This window comes from Danio aesculapii, chromosome 14 (assembly GCF_903798145.1).
Source record: "Danio aesculapii chromosome 14, fDanAes4.1, whole genome shotgun sequence".
Taxonomy (NCBI): domain Eukaryota; kingdom Metazoa; phylum Chordata; class Actinopteri; order Cypriniformes; family Danionidae; genus Danio; species Danio aesculapii.
In genome coordinates this window covers 27,847,857-27,865,449 of record NC_079448.1, presented here as the reverse complement: position 1 = coordinate 27,865,449, position 17,593 = coordinate 27,847,857, and the positions used below count along the sequence as shown (strand labels likewise).

The 17,593-nt window shown below is 34.1% G+C and overlaps 1 protein-coding gene across 2 annotated transcripts in view; it reads right to left on the bottom strand.

Annotated features, from left to right (window-relative positions):
• The window catches only part of glra1 (glycine receptor, alpha 1), a 103,011-nt gene that overhangs the window by 27,189 nt on the left and 58,229 nt on the right, over positions 1-17,593 (bottom strand). For both annotated transcript variants that reach the window (XM_056472083.1, XM_056472082.1), the window contains 3 exons: positions 16,290-16,427; positions 8,838-9,052; positions 1,420-1,566 (listed from right to left, as the gene is read on the bottom strand). In XM_056472083.1, coding sequence (XP_056328058.1) covers positions 1,420-1,566; positions 8,838-9,052; positions 16,290-16,427 — 500 coding nt within the window. The remainder of the gene's footprint in view (positions 1-1,419; positions 1,567-8,837; positions 9,053-16,289; positions 16,428-17,593) is intronic.

Sequence of the window (17,593 nt, the reverse complement as noted above, 5' to 3'; positions counted from 1 at the left end):
GAGAAAGAGAAAGTAAGATCACGGATAAAAATAAGAGTTATATAACCTTCCTTTGACTTAATCCCTACCCTTTATTTCTGTTTGAGATCTTAATAATCTTAAAAATAGCTTTATTTTTATGATTTGTGCCATTATCATTGTGTCAGATTGCACACCCAACATAGTAGACTACCTAATAAGTAGGGCTAGACAGAATCTATGGACTTTTTCTGCTATTTAAGCGCCGAATATTGTTGAAAATCAGCGAATTTATGCGGAATGATTTTGGGAGTATCTTAACTAAAAACTTAATATATGAAATAAAAAAATACCTTTTTAACTTTTATTTAATGTTTACAATACAAATCCAATTAGATCCACTTATTTGGAAAACCAAGCAAGTCTCTCATATAATATCTCTACTAAAAGACAGAAAATATTACTGTAATAACTGGATTGTAAATAAATCATGTGAATATTTTCATATTGGTCAATAATATTACTGAAATTAATTTAAAAACTGAATAAATATAAATTTACACACATTTACACAAATAAATAAACAGAAAAAATTGTGGGCTATAAATCTGCGGAAATCTGCAGATCTATGTGCGCGCAGATATATCCTATATCACACATATTTATATAATTATTATTTTATTATTATTATTATTATTATTTTAATATTTATATATACATTTTAATCACAAAATTCTGGGAATTACCACCACAAAATCTGTAATTTCTAATCCAAAAAAAAAAATAAAAAAATAAAAATAAAAAAATCACAAAAAAATTTATAAAAATCAGGAAAAACTAGGGGGTCTGATTATTAGTATTATTATATTATATAAATTTGCAGGTAAAACACAGACTTGGCAACCCTAATAGCAGTATGCAGATTCAGCTATATAAATATTGGGAATTATACTCCCAACTTGTTTCCCCCTTATTAAATAAATGACACATCATTACATTTTTTTCACTTGTATTACTTGAAAAGTAATCTACAACTGTAGTTGAAAATGATCATTTAACAAGGAATCTCCTCAATTAGAGAGCTAATATTTGACCGTTCCAAACTTGGTCAAAACCAAGCTTTTTATTCTAGGGGATAATGTCTGTGCATATAAGAAAAAAAATTCTGGAGAATTTTCACACTTACCTAAGCCACATACCTACTGTGTAGAACAATTTGAATTTATATTGAATCAATGCACTCTATGACACCCTTAAAACCAAGTTTGGAAAGACCTCAATGTGACACCAGACTATTTTGCTTCAGACTCTGCTCTTCAATGCTGCGATGAAATATTTAGTTTATTTTGTAACTCCACATGCATCAAAGATTTGAATCCCAAACATAGTGAATATACAGCAGTGTAATCATGCAACCTGCGGGGCTTGTAGATGCGGTGCGTTTGGACGGTAGGGTTTTACCTTCAGATGCCTTCTCCTCCTCTGGAAGCGCAGAAGCTCCTTGTGTTGGCGTGCAATGAAGTTGACGGCTGCATACTCCAGCAGGGCAGAGAAGACGAAGAGAAGGCACACTGCCATCCAAATGTCAATGGCTTTCACATACGAGACCTGCAGCGAGACCAAATCAACAGGATTGGCAATGAGCGCCGAAGAACAGCTCTGAGTCACAGCCTGGCTCAAAGTTCACTCACTGAGTCACTCGCTGAGCTCAAAGGCTCAGAACTTTCCACTTGAGAAAGTCGTAAAATATGCCCATTATAGGGAAGAATACCTTTCATCTGAAATCTAGAGAGCTAAAAGGACTGTTCTAGCCAGCCTGATACAGCGGATCAAAGTGTGTATGAATAAAATATGGCAATTTTAAGTATTTAGGCTCAGAAAGCAAGTCTTTATGCACGTTATTTATTTATTAATTTTTTTTCAAAGTGCGATCGCTGTCAGACAGCGGTGCATACATGCGATTGATGTGTGCTCGCTGAGAGCTGCTTCTTTGGCCTGGAAAAAGAGCTCGGCTGTTGGAACGACTGCTTGGCTGAGACTCACTTTATTTGACAAGCCAGTGACCAAAATGGTTGTGGAGTTTAGGTGGCATTACAGAGCGCACGGTTCACAAAGCATTGTTGAAATGACGGTAGCTCGCTGGGGTGAGACAGCGCTGATGAAATACTCCACTCTGATCCTCGCCGCTAATCTCAGATGCTCTTATTGGAACACTTTAATTGAAACCTTTACAATTATTTCCATCAGTACCACAGATTATTATCAAAACCTTATAGTAATCAGAGAATAGCCAAGAGACTGTGTTTTTAGATAAATGTGTCATTCCAGTGGAGGTACTGCAAGCAGAGTACATGTTGAATCCGAGAGAAAGGGTAAAAAATCTCAGAACAGAGGTTAAAAAATAGGTGTTATTTTAACTGGTCAAGTTAAGTATATAATATGATAATTATGATGATTCAACATTTACTTTATTAAACACGCTTAAAGCTACCTGGTTAATGAAAGCTCAGCACATATGTAAAAGTATAACAAATAGTAATGTACCAAAACTTTCTTTTTAAAATTAAAATATACATATTTGTATTTTTATGGTGGCTTGAGAAACATACTGTTATACTATATAAACTTCTTCTTCTTAGACTCTTTTAAGAACGCATCCCCTCCTAGACTGTTCATACTACAACCACCAAACTAACTCCAAACCTCTAAACTATACTGAATTATGTTGCTATATCTTTTCCAACTGATCCGACTTTCAATTTTCCGAAAACTGTCCCAGAAAATTTCGAAAAGTCTCATTAACTTAACATTGGACCAAAATTTATGACCTCATAACTTTACACCAGACTGTCATACAGACTTAAGTTTGGACTAATTTAACTCGGACTACCAACCTTCCAATCACTGATGACCTTTGAACTTACTAGCCACACCCTAGCAACCACTTACGGCACCCTAGCAACTGTCCCATAGACTTTCATTATAAAAAAAAAACTGGCATTGACTTTACATTGGACATCCTAACAACAAACCAATTCATACTAACAACATACCAATCCATACTAGAGACATTCTAGCAACATACAAACATACTAATCATACTAGAAACATACTAACAATATACCAATCAATACTAAAAACACAAACATACTAATCGTATTAGCAACATGCTAATTCATACTAAATTCATTCTAATAACATGGTAGTTTATACTGGAAACATGTTAGCAACATGCTAATTCAAACTAGAAACATGTTAATTTAAGTTAGCAACTGCCTAGCAACTACTCAGAACACCTTAGCAACCACTTAGCAACAACCTAGAACACCTTAGCAACCACCTTAGCAACATCTTAGCAACCACCTAAAACACCCTAGTAACCACCTAGCAACAACCTAACAATGCCTTAGCAACCACTCAAAACAACCTAGCAACCACCTAGCAACGTCTTAGCAGCCGCCTAGCAACCACTCAGAACACCTTAGCAACTACCTAACAACATCTTAGCAACGACCTAGAACACCTTAGCAACCGCCTAGCAACACCATAGCAACCACCTAGCAATGCCTTAGTAACCACTCAGAACACCCTAGCAACCCCCTTAGCAACCACCTAGCAACGCCATAGCAACAACCTATAAAACATTAGCAACCACCTAGCAGCACCTTAGCAACCACCTAGCAACCAATTAGAACAACTTTAGCAATCGCCAAGCAATGCCTTAGCAACCACCTAGAACACCCTAGCAATCACCTAGCAAAGCCTTAGTAACCACCCCGAGCACCCTAGCAATGCCTTAGTAACTGCCTAGCAACCATTAAGAATACCATAGTCACGTCTTAGCAACTGCCTAGCAATGACTTGGAACACTCTAGCAACCACCTTGCAACCACACAGAACACCTTAGCAACAACCTAGAACACCTTAGTAACCACCTAGCAACCAATTAAAACACCTTAGCAACCGCCTAACAATGCCTAAGCAACCAACTACAACACCCTAGCAACCACCTACCAACGCATTAGTAACCACTTAGAACACCCTAGCAATTCCTTAATAACTACCTAGCAACCATTAAGAATACCATAGCAACGTCTTAGCAACCATCCAGCAATGAACACTCTAGCAACCACACAGAACACATTAGCAACTGCCTAGCAACACTACAGCAACCACTCAGAACACCCTAGCGACCGCCTTGCAACACCTTAGCAACCATCTTGCAACACCCTAGCAAACACCTAGCAACACTTTAGCAAAAACCTAGAACATCCTAGCAACCACCAAACAATGCCTTAGCAACCACTCAGAACACCCTAGCAACACCTTAGCCACAATTCAAAACACCCTAGCAACCACATAGCAACACCTTAGCAACCACTGAGAACACCCTATCAACCACCTATCAAGAAACATGCCGATCCATACTAGAAACATGCTAACATATATGTAGTAATCTATCCATGCTGTTTCAAACTTCTTAAAAACTACTTCAATTTTTTAAACTGTAAAACTACTACAAACTTTCAGACAAGATTTTCTCAAGCCACCATGAAGTTTGTCTACAAACTTTACTTTTCTATTTTTTTTTATTATTATTTGACTTTAATTAATTGTACCCGAACAATGAAATTAAATCTAAATATTAATTTTCTTAAATTAGGTTTATGTAATAATTAGGAGTCAAATAAAACTGAGTTGTACAAAAATCTAAATTGTGCAACTGTCAACATGTTTTCCTATTTGCTAATTCTATTCATATGTTGATTCAATGGCAATTCCTTGATTTAAAATAAAGTGTGAAATCAGATGATTTAAATGAATCAATAACACTGGAACATGTGTGCCAAGCCTTAAATGAAGCCTTCATAACGGTTTCAATGAATAGCTCTAATAATAAAAGAATATCATTCCTTCATTCATTTTCTTTTCGGCTTAGTCCCTTTATTAACGCGGGGTCACCACAGCGGAATGAACCGTCAACTTATCCAGCCGCAACCCATCCCTGGGAAACATCCACACACACTTACTCACACTCATACACTCCGAACAATTTAGCCTACCCTCTTCACCTGTACCGCATGTCTTTGGACTGTGGGGGAAACTGGAGCACGAGGAGGAAACCCACGCAAACGCAGAAAGAACATGCAAACTTAAACGCCAACTGACCCAGTCGAGGCTCAAACCAGCGACCTTCTTGATGTGAGGTGACAGCACTACCTACTGCGCCACTGCATCACCCCCATAAGAATATCATTCAAGCATAATAAAGGGTTACGGTGGGTCTTAAAAAAGGTCTAAAAAGTCTTAAATACACAATACAGGCTTTAAAAAAAGTCTTAACTAGAGAACAAATAAAAGGCATTAAGTCATGGCATTAAATCTTGTGTGCACTATTAAAAAAGTACAATTTTCATCAGTATTTTGTTGTTTTACAATACAAATATCTTTATTAGGAATGATAACTGGGTTTAAGGATTACTGCGGTTTGGAAAATGCTAGAACTGCTAAAATTTTAAATCTAAGGTATCTAAATCTCAATTTTAAATCTAAGGTATATCCAAGTTTTTTTATGTTTTTTACGTGTTGTAACTAAATCAGTGTTTTTAAAACCATCGAAAACAGCAGAAGTCAATGATTTATTTTAACTATTTAACCGGACATGTTTACTGTTGCAAATTATTATAAATATTTCCTAAAATAAAATACATTGTGTTATATGGGGTAAAATAGTTGTTTTTTTACTCAGACATTTAAAAAGAACTTATTTTAGAGCTTTATTTACAATACCGTGATACCATGGAATTGTGGTATTTTAGCTAAGGTTATCTACCATACCATCTGAAACTTACGCCGACCCAGTCTAATCTTAATATATTTTATTTACTGTACTTGCTTATCTGATACTTAAATGAAATGCAAAATAAAGAAATTAAAAGTAAAAAAATATATACAGTTGAAGTCAAAATTATTAGCACCCCTTTGAATTTTTTTCTTCCCTATTTAAATATTTTACAAATGTTTAACAGAGCAAGGAAAGTTTCACAGTATGTCTGATAATATTTTTTCTTCTGGAGAAAGCTTTATTTGTTTTATTTCGGCTAGAATAAAAGTAGTTTTTAATTTTTTTAAAACTATTTTAGGGACAAAATTATTAGCCTCTTAAGCTAATTTTTTTTCCGATAGTCTACAGAACAAACCATCATTATACAATAACTTGCCTAATTACCCTAACCTGCCTAGTTAACCTAATTAACCTAGTTAACCCTGTTAAAAATTAAACAGGGTGGCAAATAATTCAGGGGGGGCTAATAATTCTGACTTCAACTGTATATGAAACTGAACAAAAACTGCTTAAAATGATAATAAATATCTGGCAACATGATCTGAAAATGAATTTATATAAATGAAGTATATTTTCTGCGCCCACAGGGAAGTGTTTGTTCTTGTTTTAATCATAAACTCATTTATTTTAAACACCTGTAAGATCATTTTTGCAGCGAGACGCACGTTTCACTCAAAATCACCAACTAGGAATAATCTTCCATGCCTTACACATCAAATCCTCTTTCATTTCGTAAATCTATACTGGAGGTTTTCATGTCAGGCATTACAACCTATTTAAAGCTGAACGGAACGGTGTATGTCAGGTCATGATGCATGTAAACGATGATCAACATGATCAAACTACAGCCTTATCCTGTCTTATCTCAATGCAGCATGTGGGATCAGAACATTCTTTGTACTACTGCAGGCTGAATAAGTGCTTTCCAGGACACAAACTTGTACCGACATTTAGAAATGATGAGTACAGTTTCTGTCCTGTTATAAAGTAATTATGTCAACAGCACCAAGAAACCACATATTCAGACGTAGGCATCAGAGAGTTACTGAAATAAGATGTATATAAATAAATAATAGCATGTCATCATCATAGCAATATGAAAATTCATCTGAAGATTAAGCCCAATTTATACTTGGTGATGGCCGTATCCCACGACCCATTCCTTGCATGTAGTTGATGCCATTGTGAGCATTCATATTCCTGCATTCTGTGCGTGTTGCTCTGCGATAATACATTCAAAATGCTAGTTGTCTAGTTTCTAAGTTCTACTGTGTTCAATTTTTTGGCGGGTATTGCACACTGAATCTGAAATTTTTGTCCGTCATTTAAAAAATCGTATTGGGTTTTTGCATTTGAAAAAGACATTTTGAGAGGCGTTTAGACAATTCAGGGTGCAGTACAAACAAAAGACAAAATTCAAAACGGCGTCGGAGAAACTAATCCACTTGGTCTTGCAACATTAAGCCCTTTATGATAAGTATAGAATATAAAGACTTATTTAAAATATAACGTTTTCTTTTTAATATGTGGTTCCAGTATCGCAGCTAAGTGTCAAACTGAGCCACAAATAATAATAATACCAGCCTTACACGTAAAGCAAAAATAAAGCGGTCGTCATCCTTGAACCAATCTCCATCATTGTAAGCTTCTTGCTTTTCTGTCTGTTCCATTGCTCTGTTTGAAAAATGTTTCCAACATTCTTTTGCAGTCTTAAGCGTTTCAAACACACAAAACGACCAATTCGCACCACAGGATGCCTTCACATGTAATTCACCAGCTTTCATCTGCGTCAGCTTACTGCACAGGCTGCAAAACAATCCCCCTTCACTCTCATGTAATGTTAGAATTGCAAGATAATTGCGACACAATTATCTTCACTACTCAAAGAGTCCATTTTGTATAGTTTTGTAAGTTATTTCACAACAGATTAATTAATAAGCGTCCGACTCGGTGTGCAAGGCTTGTGTGCAAGATGAATTTTTATATCCTATATATATATATATATATATATATATATATATATATATATATATATATATATATATATATATATATATATATATATATATATATATATATATATATATATATATATATAGGATATTTTATCTGACAGGATATTCGAGTGTCACCGAGCATCAGAATGTTGTGGCACTGCTATACAGGAGTTATTATTTAGGATTATAGATTGCGAAATTTACCATTTTTTATTTTAGCGTTTTTTTTTTTAAAAAGCATGATGGTAAACATGAACGCGGTTATGAATATATTAAAACATATGCTTGTTTGTTGTAAAAATTCACAATAATGACAAAAATACTAATTTGTGGATCTCCTTACTTCCGGGTGCAGCTGTGGCTGGTGTATTCTGGGAAATTTTCTTACCCCTTGGTTTCGAGTGTGGTCCTGAAAAATCTTCGTTCAAAGGGGTATCGCCCTTAGCCTTACGCCTTCAAGCTAAAGAGATTTGTGACACCCCTACCCCTTCACGGGAACGCGGAAAACAAGGGGTAGGGGTTAGGGGAAGGGCTGAGGGGTAGAATTGGGATTGGGCCTATGGTCGATTTTTTAAATATTTTTGGACAAAGAAAGATAAGTGCTCGTCAAAGACAATTTAAGGGATACGTAAATATGCCATGGAGGGATATCTAAACGATTTTCGAATAAATATGGAAGGTGAGATTAATTTGGAAAAGAAGTTTTAAAGATTACAATGTAAGTGGAAGAAGCACCGCATGATATGATTAAATGAATTTGCATTTAACTCATTTTGATAGTGGCGATTAACTTTAGCTAACATAATGTTAACGCTACATAACTTACTCGAGGCAGTGTTGCAAGTACCCCAGGCACATCATTTTACCATTTCTGTAGCATAAACACCATCAAATCAATGACTGCTTTAGATATTGCAATGTTTCTGAATGGCAGTGAAGCCCTTTGGAACTGATCCTCAACAGCTCATCTGCATTCAAGAGGAGGGACTTACCAATAGCTCAATTGTGAAGATGAATGTGCTAGAGACTCTACTGACCTTGGGAAGAGAAGCTCGAGATCCTGAGCTCTGGGTGGTCATGGTCAGCACAGTAGTGATTCCCAACCCCACACGGGCAGGGGCAGCATCCATGTTGATCCAGAAGGACACCCAAGACAAAATGACAATCAGGAGACTGGGAATATACATCTGGATCAGATAATAGCCCATCTGTCTCTCCAAGTGGAAACGAGCCTCTATGCAGGTGAACTTCCCTGAAACACAAAGAGTATGTGATTTTCATTGGCATCTCATGCTTTAACTCTATCCCTATTGTTCCGTTAATGAATATTTATAAAGATCAGCCTCTTAAACAGGGCTTGGAAGTGGGAACTGGTTCTTATTTAGAATCAGTTCAATTTTTAATTATGTTTGATTTATAAAATGGTGTTTGAGGTCATAAAGTGCTTAATATCTTACAAAAGCCTTTATCGTTTTAAGGGGTTTTAAATGCAGGGATTAGTAGACCTTGAATCACAAGTGAGCTATTTGATAAACAAATGTTTAAGACTTCAAACGGCTATGATTTAATTAAATGTGAGCTTAGCACATCAAAGAAAACCACAGGCAGTGTTGCATTGTTCTGTATCTGTGGTTTCTCTGTTGTTCACAATAAACAAGGCTAATACATGCATTTAGGTATCATAAGTGATTTCTTATGACCAACTAATGATGAATTATGACAATGTTTACTTCCTGGTGCTTATATTGTAATATGTTATAGGGTTGTTGCGATACCATTAACTAATCTTACAATACTATACCAGCTGAAGTATCATGATACCAGGTAGTATTGCGATACTGTAATTCATAACTCAAATTATAAAGTAATTTGTCAGAAACACTATATTTTATGTAATAATAAGCCTACTTGAATTTAATTTATAATTCCCTTAAGGCCAAACAGTATTATTTGCACCTCACTTCACCTAAAATGTATTCATTCTTTTTGTTTATTTTGTAGATAACTGACCAACAAAAAATACATTAAAATAAAAACACAAATTATACCGAATGAACTTTCACAAAAGAGCATTTTTTCCAACAAAATTAGGCTATATGAAGTGGTCAAAAATAGTTTCAGTGTTTCCTATTGCTATTTTGGGTATTTTATCTTTTTTTTCAGTCTTATCAGGTGACAATCTAAAGTAATTCAACATTTCACTTTGTGAGTCGTTCTTTTAAAGACATTTGTTGTGGTTGTTGTAGCTACTAAATCATATAAACAGGAACAGAAATGAACTGATTCAGATGTACATTCGAACTGAAGCATTAGAAAATGTGCAATAGGCTACCATAAAAGGCGTGAATTCCCTACAGTTTTGCAACATTAAAGAGCTCCACAGACTATTCCACTAAAATAGCCTATTGTTGCACAAACGTGTGAGCATTTTAGTGACTTTTCCAATAATGACGATACTGATAAACCAATAATGACGATACTACCGTTTACAACAGTGGCACCGCCAGTATTTGGAGCCATAGTATCGAGATACTACCATAGTACCGGTAAACCGTGCAACCCTAATATGTTAGACAGTAAAAGTGTTTGACTGTACAGCAATAGTGAAGCAGTTCAAAGTAAGAGTTTGATCATATTTTGGGGTTTATTTTAATAAATAGTATTACTAATAACCAAATTTATATTTTTCGGTGTTTGGTCATGTAAACAGCAATAGATTATAGTTGTTCATGATACATAACCCTGTTCCATAAAACTGGCCGTAAGTTGCTTGAGTATATTTTCTGGCAACATCTAAAACAAAATACATTTTATGGGTCAAAATTTACTTTTCAATAAAAATGAGATTTTTAATTTATGTCTAAAATCATCAGGATATTAAATAAAGATCATGTTGGATGAAGATATTTCAGAAATGTCCTACTGTAAATATAGAAAAACTGAATTCTTATGTAGTTGCTAAATACTTAATCTGGACAACATTAAATTATATTTTATAATTATATTATATAAATTACAGATTTTCCAAATAGTTTTATCTCTGACAAATATTGGCCTGTCCTATTAAACCATACATCATTGGAACACTTATTTATTCAGCTTTCATGATGTATACATTTTAAGAAAATCTATAAAAAAACACTTATGACAGGTTTTGTGTTTCAGGGTCACATGTAACATAACATATTCCTATATGGTCACATGTAAATTTTTCCTCCGCAAAAAACAAACAAATAAGCAAATACGATGTGACTGTCTGAGTAGCTCTGGAGATGAGATCATGGGCACTATCATACACTCTGCGCAATAAGGTGCAAAATGTGTAAGGCACGATTTATTGCTATTTTTAGAACAGCGCAACAGTAATTTTCACATTTTGCGCCACGTTGTTTAAATGGTAAATCCATTTGCATCAAAACAGAAGATGTGTTAAGGTGCAATGTTGGCGTGTTGCTAAAATAGAAAAATAGGAACTAAAATACACTGCACCACTGACCAACTAAAAGCTGGTCTAAAGTTAGTTATGCTCCTATGCAGGTCCAAAATGCTTACACATTGCTTAATACATACAGGATGTACAGCAATACACAAATATCTTAACATATGATAAAAAATTAAAAGATTAAAATATAAAAAAAAAAATTATTTAGCTTATTCAGTTTATTTATGACAATTTGTATTTGTATAATGTTATTATTATTTTTATCAGTAGTATTATTTATTTAATGCATATTTATATTTGTTTCATAGGGCATAAGAATAGGACATGTTTTTGGATATAACAAAATTTTTTGACCACACTTCATTATTATTGTTCATTTATTCGTTTGCTGGAAATTAGAACTGAATTTAGAAATAGATTTAAAACAAATCTTTGCACTTAACAAATGAAATTAATATGTAGGCTAATGGATGTCTTCAGTGGAGTGCGTACAACACCGTTTCCTTATCCACGAAAGTAAAGAAGCAAAGAAAAGAGTAAAAGTAAAGTAAAAAAAGAATGTAAAGACGCTGAATGGATGACGCTCATTCTTTATCCTCATGCTGCAAATGGTCTGTTTAACTGTTTTCTCGCTAGTAAAGCATTCAGTTTTTCTACTTACAAAGTCCGCCATGTAAATAGCAAATGCGCTAAGGCACGATGCATCTGACTCTTAAAGGGAATGTGAAATGAGAACTTATGCACGTTTTGCTCAAAACAAAATTTAAATTAAATTCACCTTTATTTGTATTGCGCTTTTACAATGTAGATTCTGTCAAAGCAGCTTCACATAAAAGGTCATAGTAAATTGGAACAATGTAGTTCAGTTTTTAGTGTTTAAGTTCAGTTAAACACCAAAACTCATTAAGAGAATAAGCACAACTATGTTAGATCATGCACCGTGGCGCAGAGCGTATTTTTCCATCCTTAAAATAGCAAAAGTGGATTCGGACACCCTTATTGCTTTTGCGCCATGCACTTTAGACTTTGCACCTAGATCATTAAACTAGAGCCCATGATGTGACTGGCTGAGCAGCTCAGGAGATGAAGTTCATATGTTCATGTCCTCACAAAATCAGATGCTAACAGCACAAGCATCGATGTGAAACAAACAACACCTTATCGTTCATTCCCACAAACAGACACTAGTTTACATGTATATCATTAGGTGTAAAGCACTACTGTTGCACTACTCAATGATATTCAGCATCATCATTCTAATGACGGGAACTGTAAAGAGCAATCAAAACCGGAACCAGTATAGTTAAATTCCATTTTTAGTTTACAGCCCCATGATACATCCATGAGTGTTTCCACACAATAACTAGACAGCTGAGCAGAAAATGTCAGGGTCAAGGTTCATTTAACTTCCACCATTTACTCTGCTGAACTGGAATTGTCGAGCTTTTGATGCTGCTGTTACAAAGCTGATGCAGCATAAACCTCTAGATTATTCCCTTACCCCTGGGAGTGTTATGTATTGACTAAATAGCTGCATTTATGAATATAGATAAAGACATAAAGGGAACTGCTAGTACTAAAAGCAAACAGAGATACTGACTCAAACAAAAGCTCAAATGTACAGAGCAAACGCTGCAGTCTTTGTTGATTGTAAACAGCCAAGCGAGAAAAAAAAACAGCAAAATGCAACTGACCAGCACTAAAATTAAAACTACAACAGTATTTATTTTTCCCAGGGGGCTTGAAGGATGCAATCAGATGTGGAAGACAAACTGAGAGAAGCTGCTGGACTGCAGAGCACAGGCCTGCTCTGCAAATCAAAATAGATTGCTACTAATAAATCTGAGGAAAACGACACTTTAATTTCCGGTTAATGCTTGACTGGGGAGCAGCAGAGCACATGTACTGACTGTCCAGTGCTTGTGCTGAAAGAACCCGAGAGAGAGAGAGAGAGAGAGAGAGAGAGAGAGAGAGAGAAAGAAAGAAAGAGAGAGACATGAGATGACTCAAGTGTTAGTTCATCTTCAGGGGTCTTCAATAAGCACAAAGGCGAAAAGGTGAAAGGTGAAGTTCAAAGGAAGTTCAAATGCACCTCACACATGAACGAGAGGGCGAGAGAGAGTATATATGAAGATAGAACTGGACAAAAACAGTTTCAGTTTTAAACAATTTTATTAAAGTAATAAGACCCCCTAGTTTTTCACGATTTCATGATCCCTGAATCCAACACAAAATCAAAGTCGCAAATTTTTGGATCCTTCAAAATTCTTTAAATGCAAAATAATCGCAAATAATCTCATAAAACGTCCAATTCCAAACCATATAATCAAATTAGAATTATTTCTGTCTGCAATTAATTGTTTAACATGACATATAGACGCTTCGCAGTGCATGTGATGTATTTGAGTGACTCTCGAAAAATGATATCTCACCTACACCCCTTGCAATTCTAACATTACATGAGAGTGAAGGGGGATTGTTTTGCAGCCTGTGCAGTAAGCTGACGCAGATGAAAGCTGGTGAATTACATGTGAAGGCATCCTGTGGTGCGAATTGGTCGTTTTGTGTGTTTGAAACGCTTAAGACTGCAAAAGAATGTTGGAAACATTTTTCAAACAGAGCAATGGAACAGACAGAAAAGCAAGAAGCTTACAATGATGGAGATTGGTTCAAGGATGACGACCGCTTTATTTTTGCTTTACGTGTAAGGCTGGTATTATTATTTGTGTAAAATCAATAAATGTTTTCGGTTGACATCTTTTCCTTCAGTTAACAAGAGAAAAAGCTTCCCTGCCATTGACAAGTTTTACAGCAATTTATGTTTTAGGTATGTTATGGTAGGGGAAGCCCTAACGCATGTCCTAAGTGAGGTACATGATGTCAGATGCTCCGGGGAGTGAAATCTGAGAAAGAGAAAGTAAGATCGTGGATAAAAATAAGAGTTATACAACCTTCCTTTTGCTTAATCACCACTGTTTTAGATCTTGTCTTGATAAGACACCAAAATAAAGAAGCTTTATTCTTATGATTTGTGTCATTGTAATTGTGTCAGATTGCACACTTAACATAGTAGGCTACATAATATGGTAAATGGCAAAGTTTTCCGCAAATTTCTGAGAATTACTTCCACAAAATCAGTCATTTTCAAAATAGATAAATAAATTTTAAAAAATTCACAAAAAAATTGTGAAACTAGGAGGTCTGAATAATTAAGCATGATTGATACTAGTTACTTTTGATTACTTTATGATCACATATGCAAATCTAAGTACATTTTTCTGTCTTTTATTAGATCTATTATTTAGAAGAGTTGCTTTGTTTGCCAAATAAAGTGGATCTAATTGGATTAGTATTGTAAACATTAAATAAAAGTTAAAAAGGTATTACCTTTTTAGTTCATATATTAAGGTTTTAGTTATGATAATCCCAAAATCATTCCGCATAAATCTGCAGATTTTTAACAAAATTCTGCGCAAAAATAGCTAAAAATGTCCGCAGATTCCGTCTGGCCTTACTCAATTCTAATAACTGATTTATTTTATCTTTGCCATGATGACAGTAAATAATATTTGACTAGATATTTTTCAAGACACTTCTATACAGCTTAAAGAGACATTTAAAGGCTTAACTAGGGTAATTAGGTTAACTAGGCAGGTTAGGGTAATAAGGAAAGTCATTGTACAACGATGGTTTGCTCTGTAGACTATCGAAAAAAAATTTTGCTTAAAGGGGCTAATAATTTTGACCTTAAAATGTTTTATAAAAAAAATTTAATCTGCTTTTATTCTAGCTGAAACAAAGCAAATAAGACTTTCTCCAGAGAAAAAAGTATTATCAGACATACTGTGAAAATTTCCTTGCGCTGTTAAACATAATTTGGGAAATTTAAAAAATTTTAAAAAAGGGGGGCTAATAAATCTGACTTCAACTGTATGTATTATTTTCTTATATATTGTTATATTGTTATATTGTTATATATATATATATATATATATATATATATATATATATATATATATATATATATATATATATATATATTGAAATATATATGTTATTTTCCATTTTATCTGGAATAATGTATGATTTTGTTAATCTAAAATAATTTCCAAATTTTCTGAAATACAACTTTGTGAAAATAATGTGTGTGTGGAGTCATTTGTGGTTGAATAGTTTTACACAGAAGTTCCTTCTGCTTGTTTAATGAATGAGGCTCAAAGCTATGAGCATTAGCCAATGTTTTGTCACAGAACAAGATAATCACAGGGATGAGATCAGCATGAGGTGCTTGGAAGCCTTGGAAAGCTGTGTGCAAAAAAGGTCACAATTTATTTTGAATAGGACTGCTGTGCAGAACAAAGGGCAAGTGCAATTCTGAGAAAATGTGCTAATGAGCTCTTTTTGAGATGAGCACTAAAAGCAAAAAGTAAATGAGCGAAGCACAACATCCTCTGCTGCCTAGGGTTTACCACTAATGACTCTATATATACATTTTCAGTTTCAAAGGATTTTGAAATTGCTAAATAGTAGCCCCTTTTTACTAAATGTCATGTTAATATAATTGTGCTTAATTATGTAATACAGTAACATTCATTAGTCACTCTTACTCCTCAATAAGACTTTATTAAACAAATCAAAAACCAAAACTCTCAATTAGCTCGATGATGTTAATTCACCAAAGCAGACGGAGAATCTGCACTGACCGTCCCTGCTGTTTTGGCTTGCTGCTATTTTCGATCTGAACTAGTCTGGCCTTCAGCAATTTTTCCAGTTTATCTGGAGTGTAACAAATCCTGACTGCTGACGCTGACTGAACAGATGGTATTTAACCCAATCGAAAGTTCATGATGAAGATTCAAAGCAGAGCTGTGGTCCACAACCTTTCATTGAACCCATCCTGATTGCGTTTGGGTGCCAAGTGCTTTGTAACAATGAGTCCAAAAACAGTGATTTGCATACGAGTCTGGCCACATTTAGTGGATGACAGCTCGAAATAAACAATGAAGCTTCAAATGCAGAGAAATGTCACACGATGAATGATGCTTACCTGTATTATAGTGCTTGGTGCAGTAGCGCAGATCCTTCTCTTCCTTGAGTATAAACTGAGGTAACGTCAGTCCATCTGCTACCTGCACGGCTCCCTTCTCGTCCCACTCAAATATAAGATCGTTCATCGTGTAGCCAACTATTGGAAGACATATCGAATAATATGTAAGTACCAGAGAATGCCAGCTATTATTTACTAGTGTTGTGAAGTTTGAATCTTTTCTGTGAACTGATTGTTTCAGAGATTTTATATAAAAAAATGAATATTCACTAGTTTATTTTTTCCCCAATTTCTGTTTAACGGAGAGAAGATTTTTTTCAACAGATTTCTAATCATAATAGTTTTAATAACACATTTCTAAGATTTCTAATCATAATAGTTTTAATAACACATTTCTAATAACTGATTTATTTTGTCTTTGCCATGATGACAATACATAATATTTGACTAGATATTTTTCAAGACACTTCTAAACAGCTTAAAGTGACATTTAAAGGCTTAACTAGGGTAATTAGGTTAACTAGGCAGGATAGGGTGATTAGGCAAGTTATTCTATAATGATGGTTTGTTCTGAAGACTATCAAAAAAAAAAATCTATCTATATATATGTATATAGAAATATTTAAGGTTAAAATTATTAGCCCCTTTACATATATACATATATGTATGTATGTATGTATGTATGTATATATATATATATATATATATATATATATATATATATATATATATATATATATATATATATATATATATATACATATATATACATACACACACATACATACATATATATACATACATATATATATATATATATATATATACATACATATATATATATATATATATATATATATATATATATATATATATATATATATATATATATATATATATATATATATATATACACATACATACATATTTATATATATACATATATATATGTGTGTGTGTGTGTGTGTGTGTGTGTGCGTGCGTGCGTGCATGTATGTATGTATGTATGTATGTATGTATGTATGTATATATGTATATATATATATATATAGCTTAAAGGGGCTAATAATTTTGACCTTAAAATGGTTTTTAAAATTTTAAAAACTGCTTTTATTCTAGCCGAAATAAAACAAAAAAAAGACTTTCTCCAGAAGAAAAAATATTATCAGACATACTGTGAAAATTTCCTTGCTCTGTTAAACATCATTTGGGAAATATTTAAAAAAGAAACAAAAATTCAAAAGAGAGCTCCTGGTCAGTGAACTGGTGACAAATTTGGTAAACTGGTAAAATCAACCCAGGCT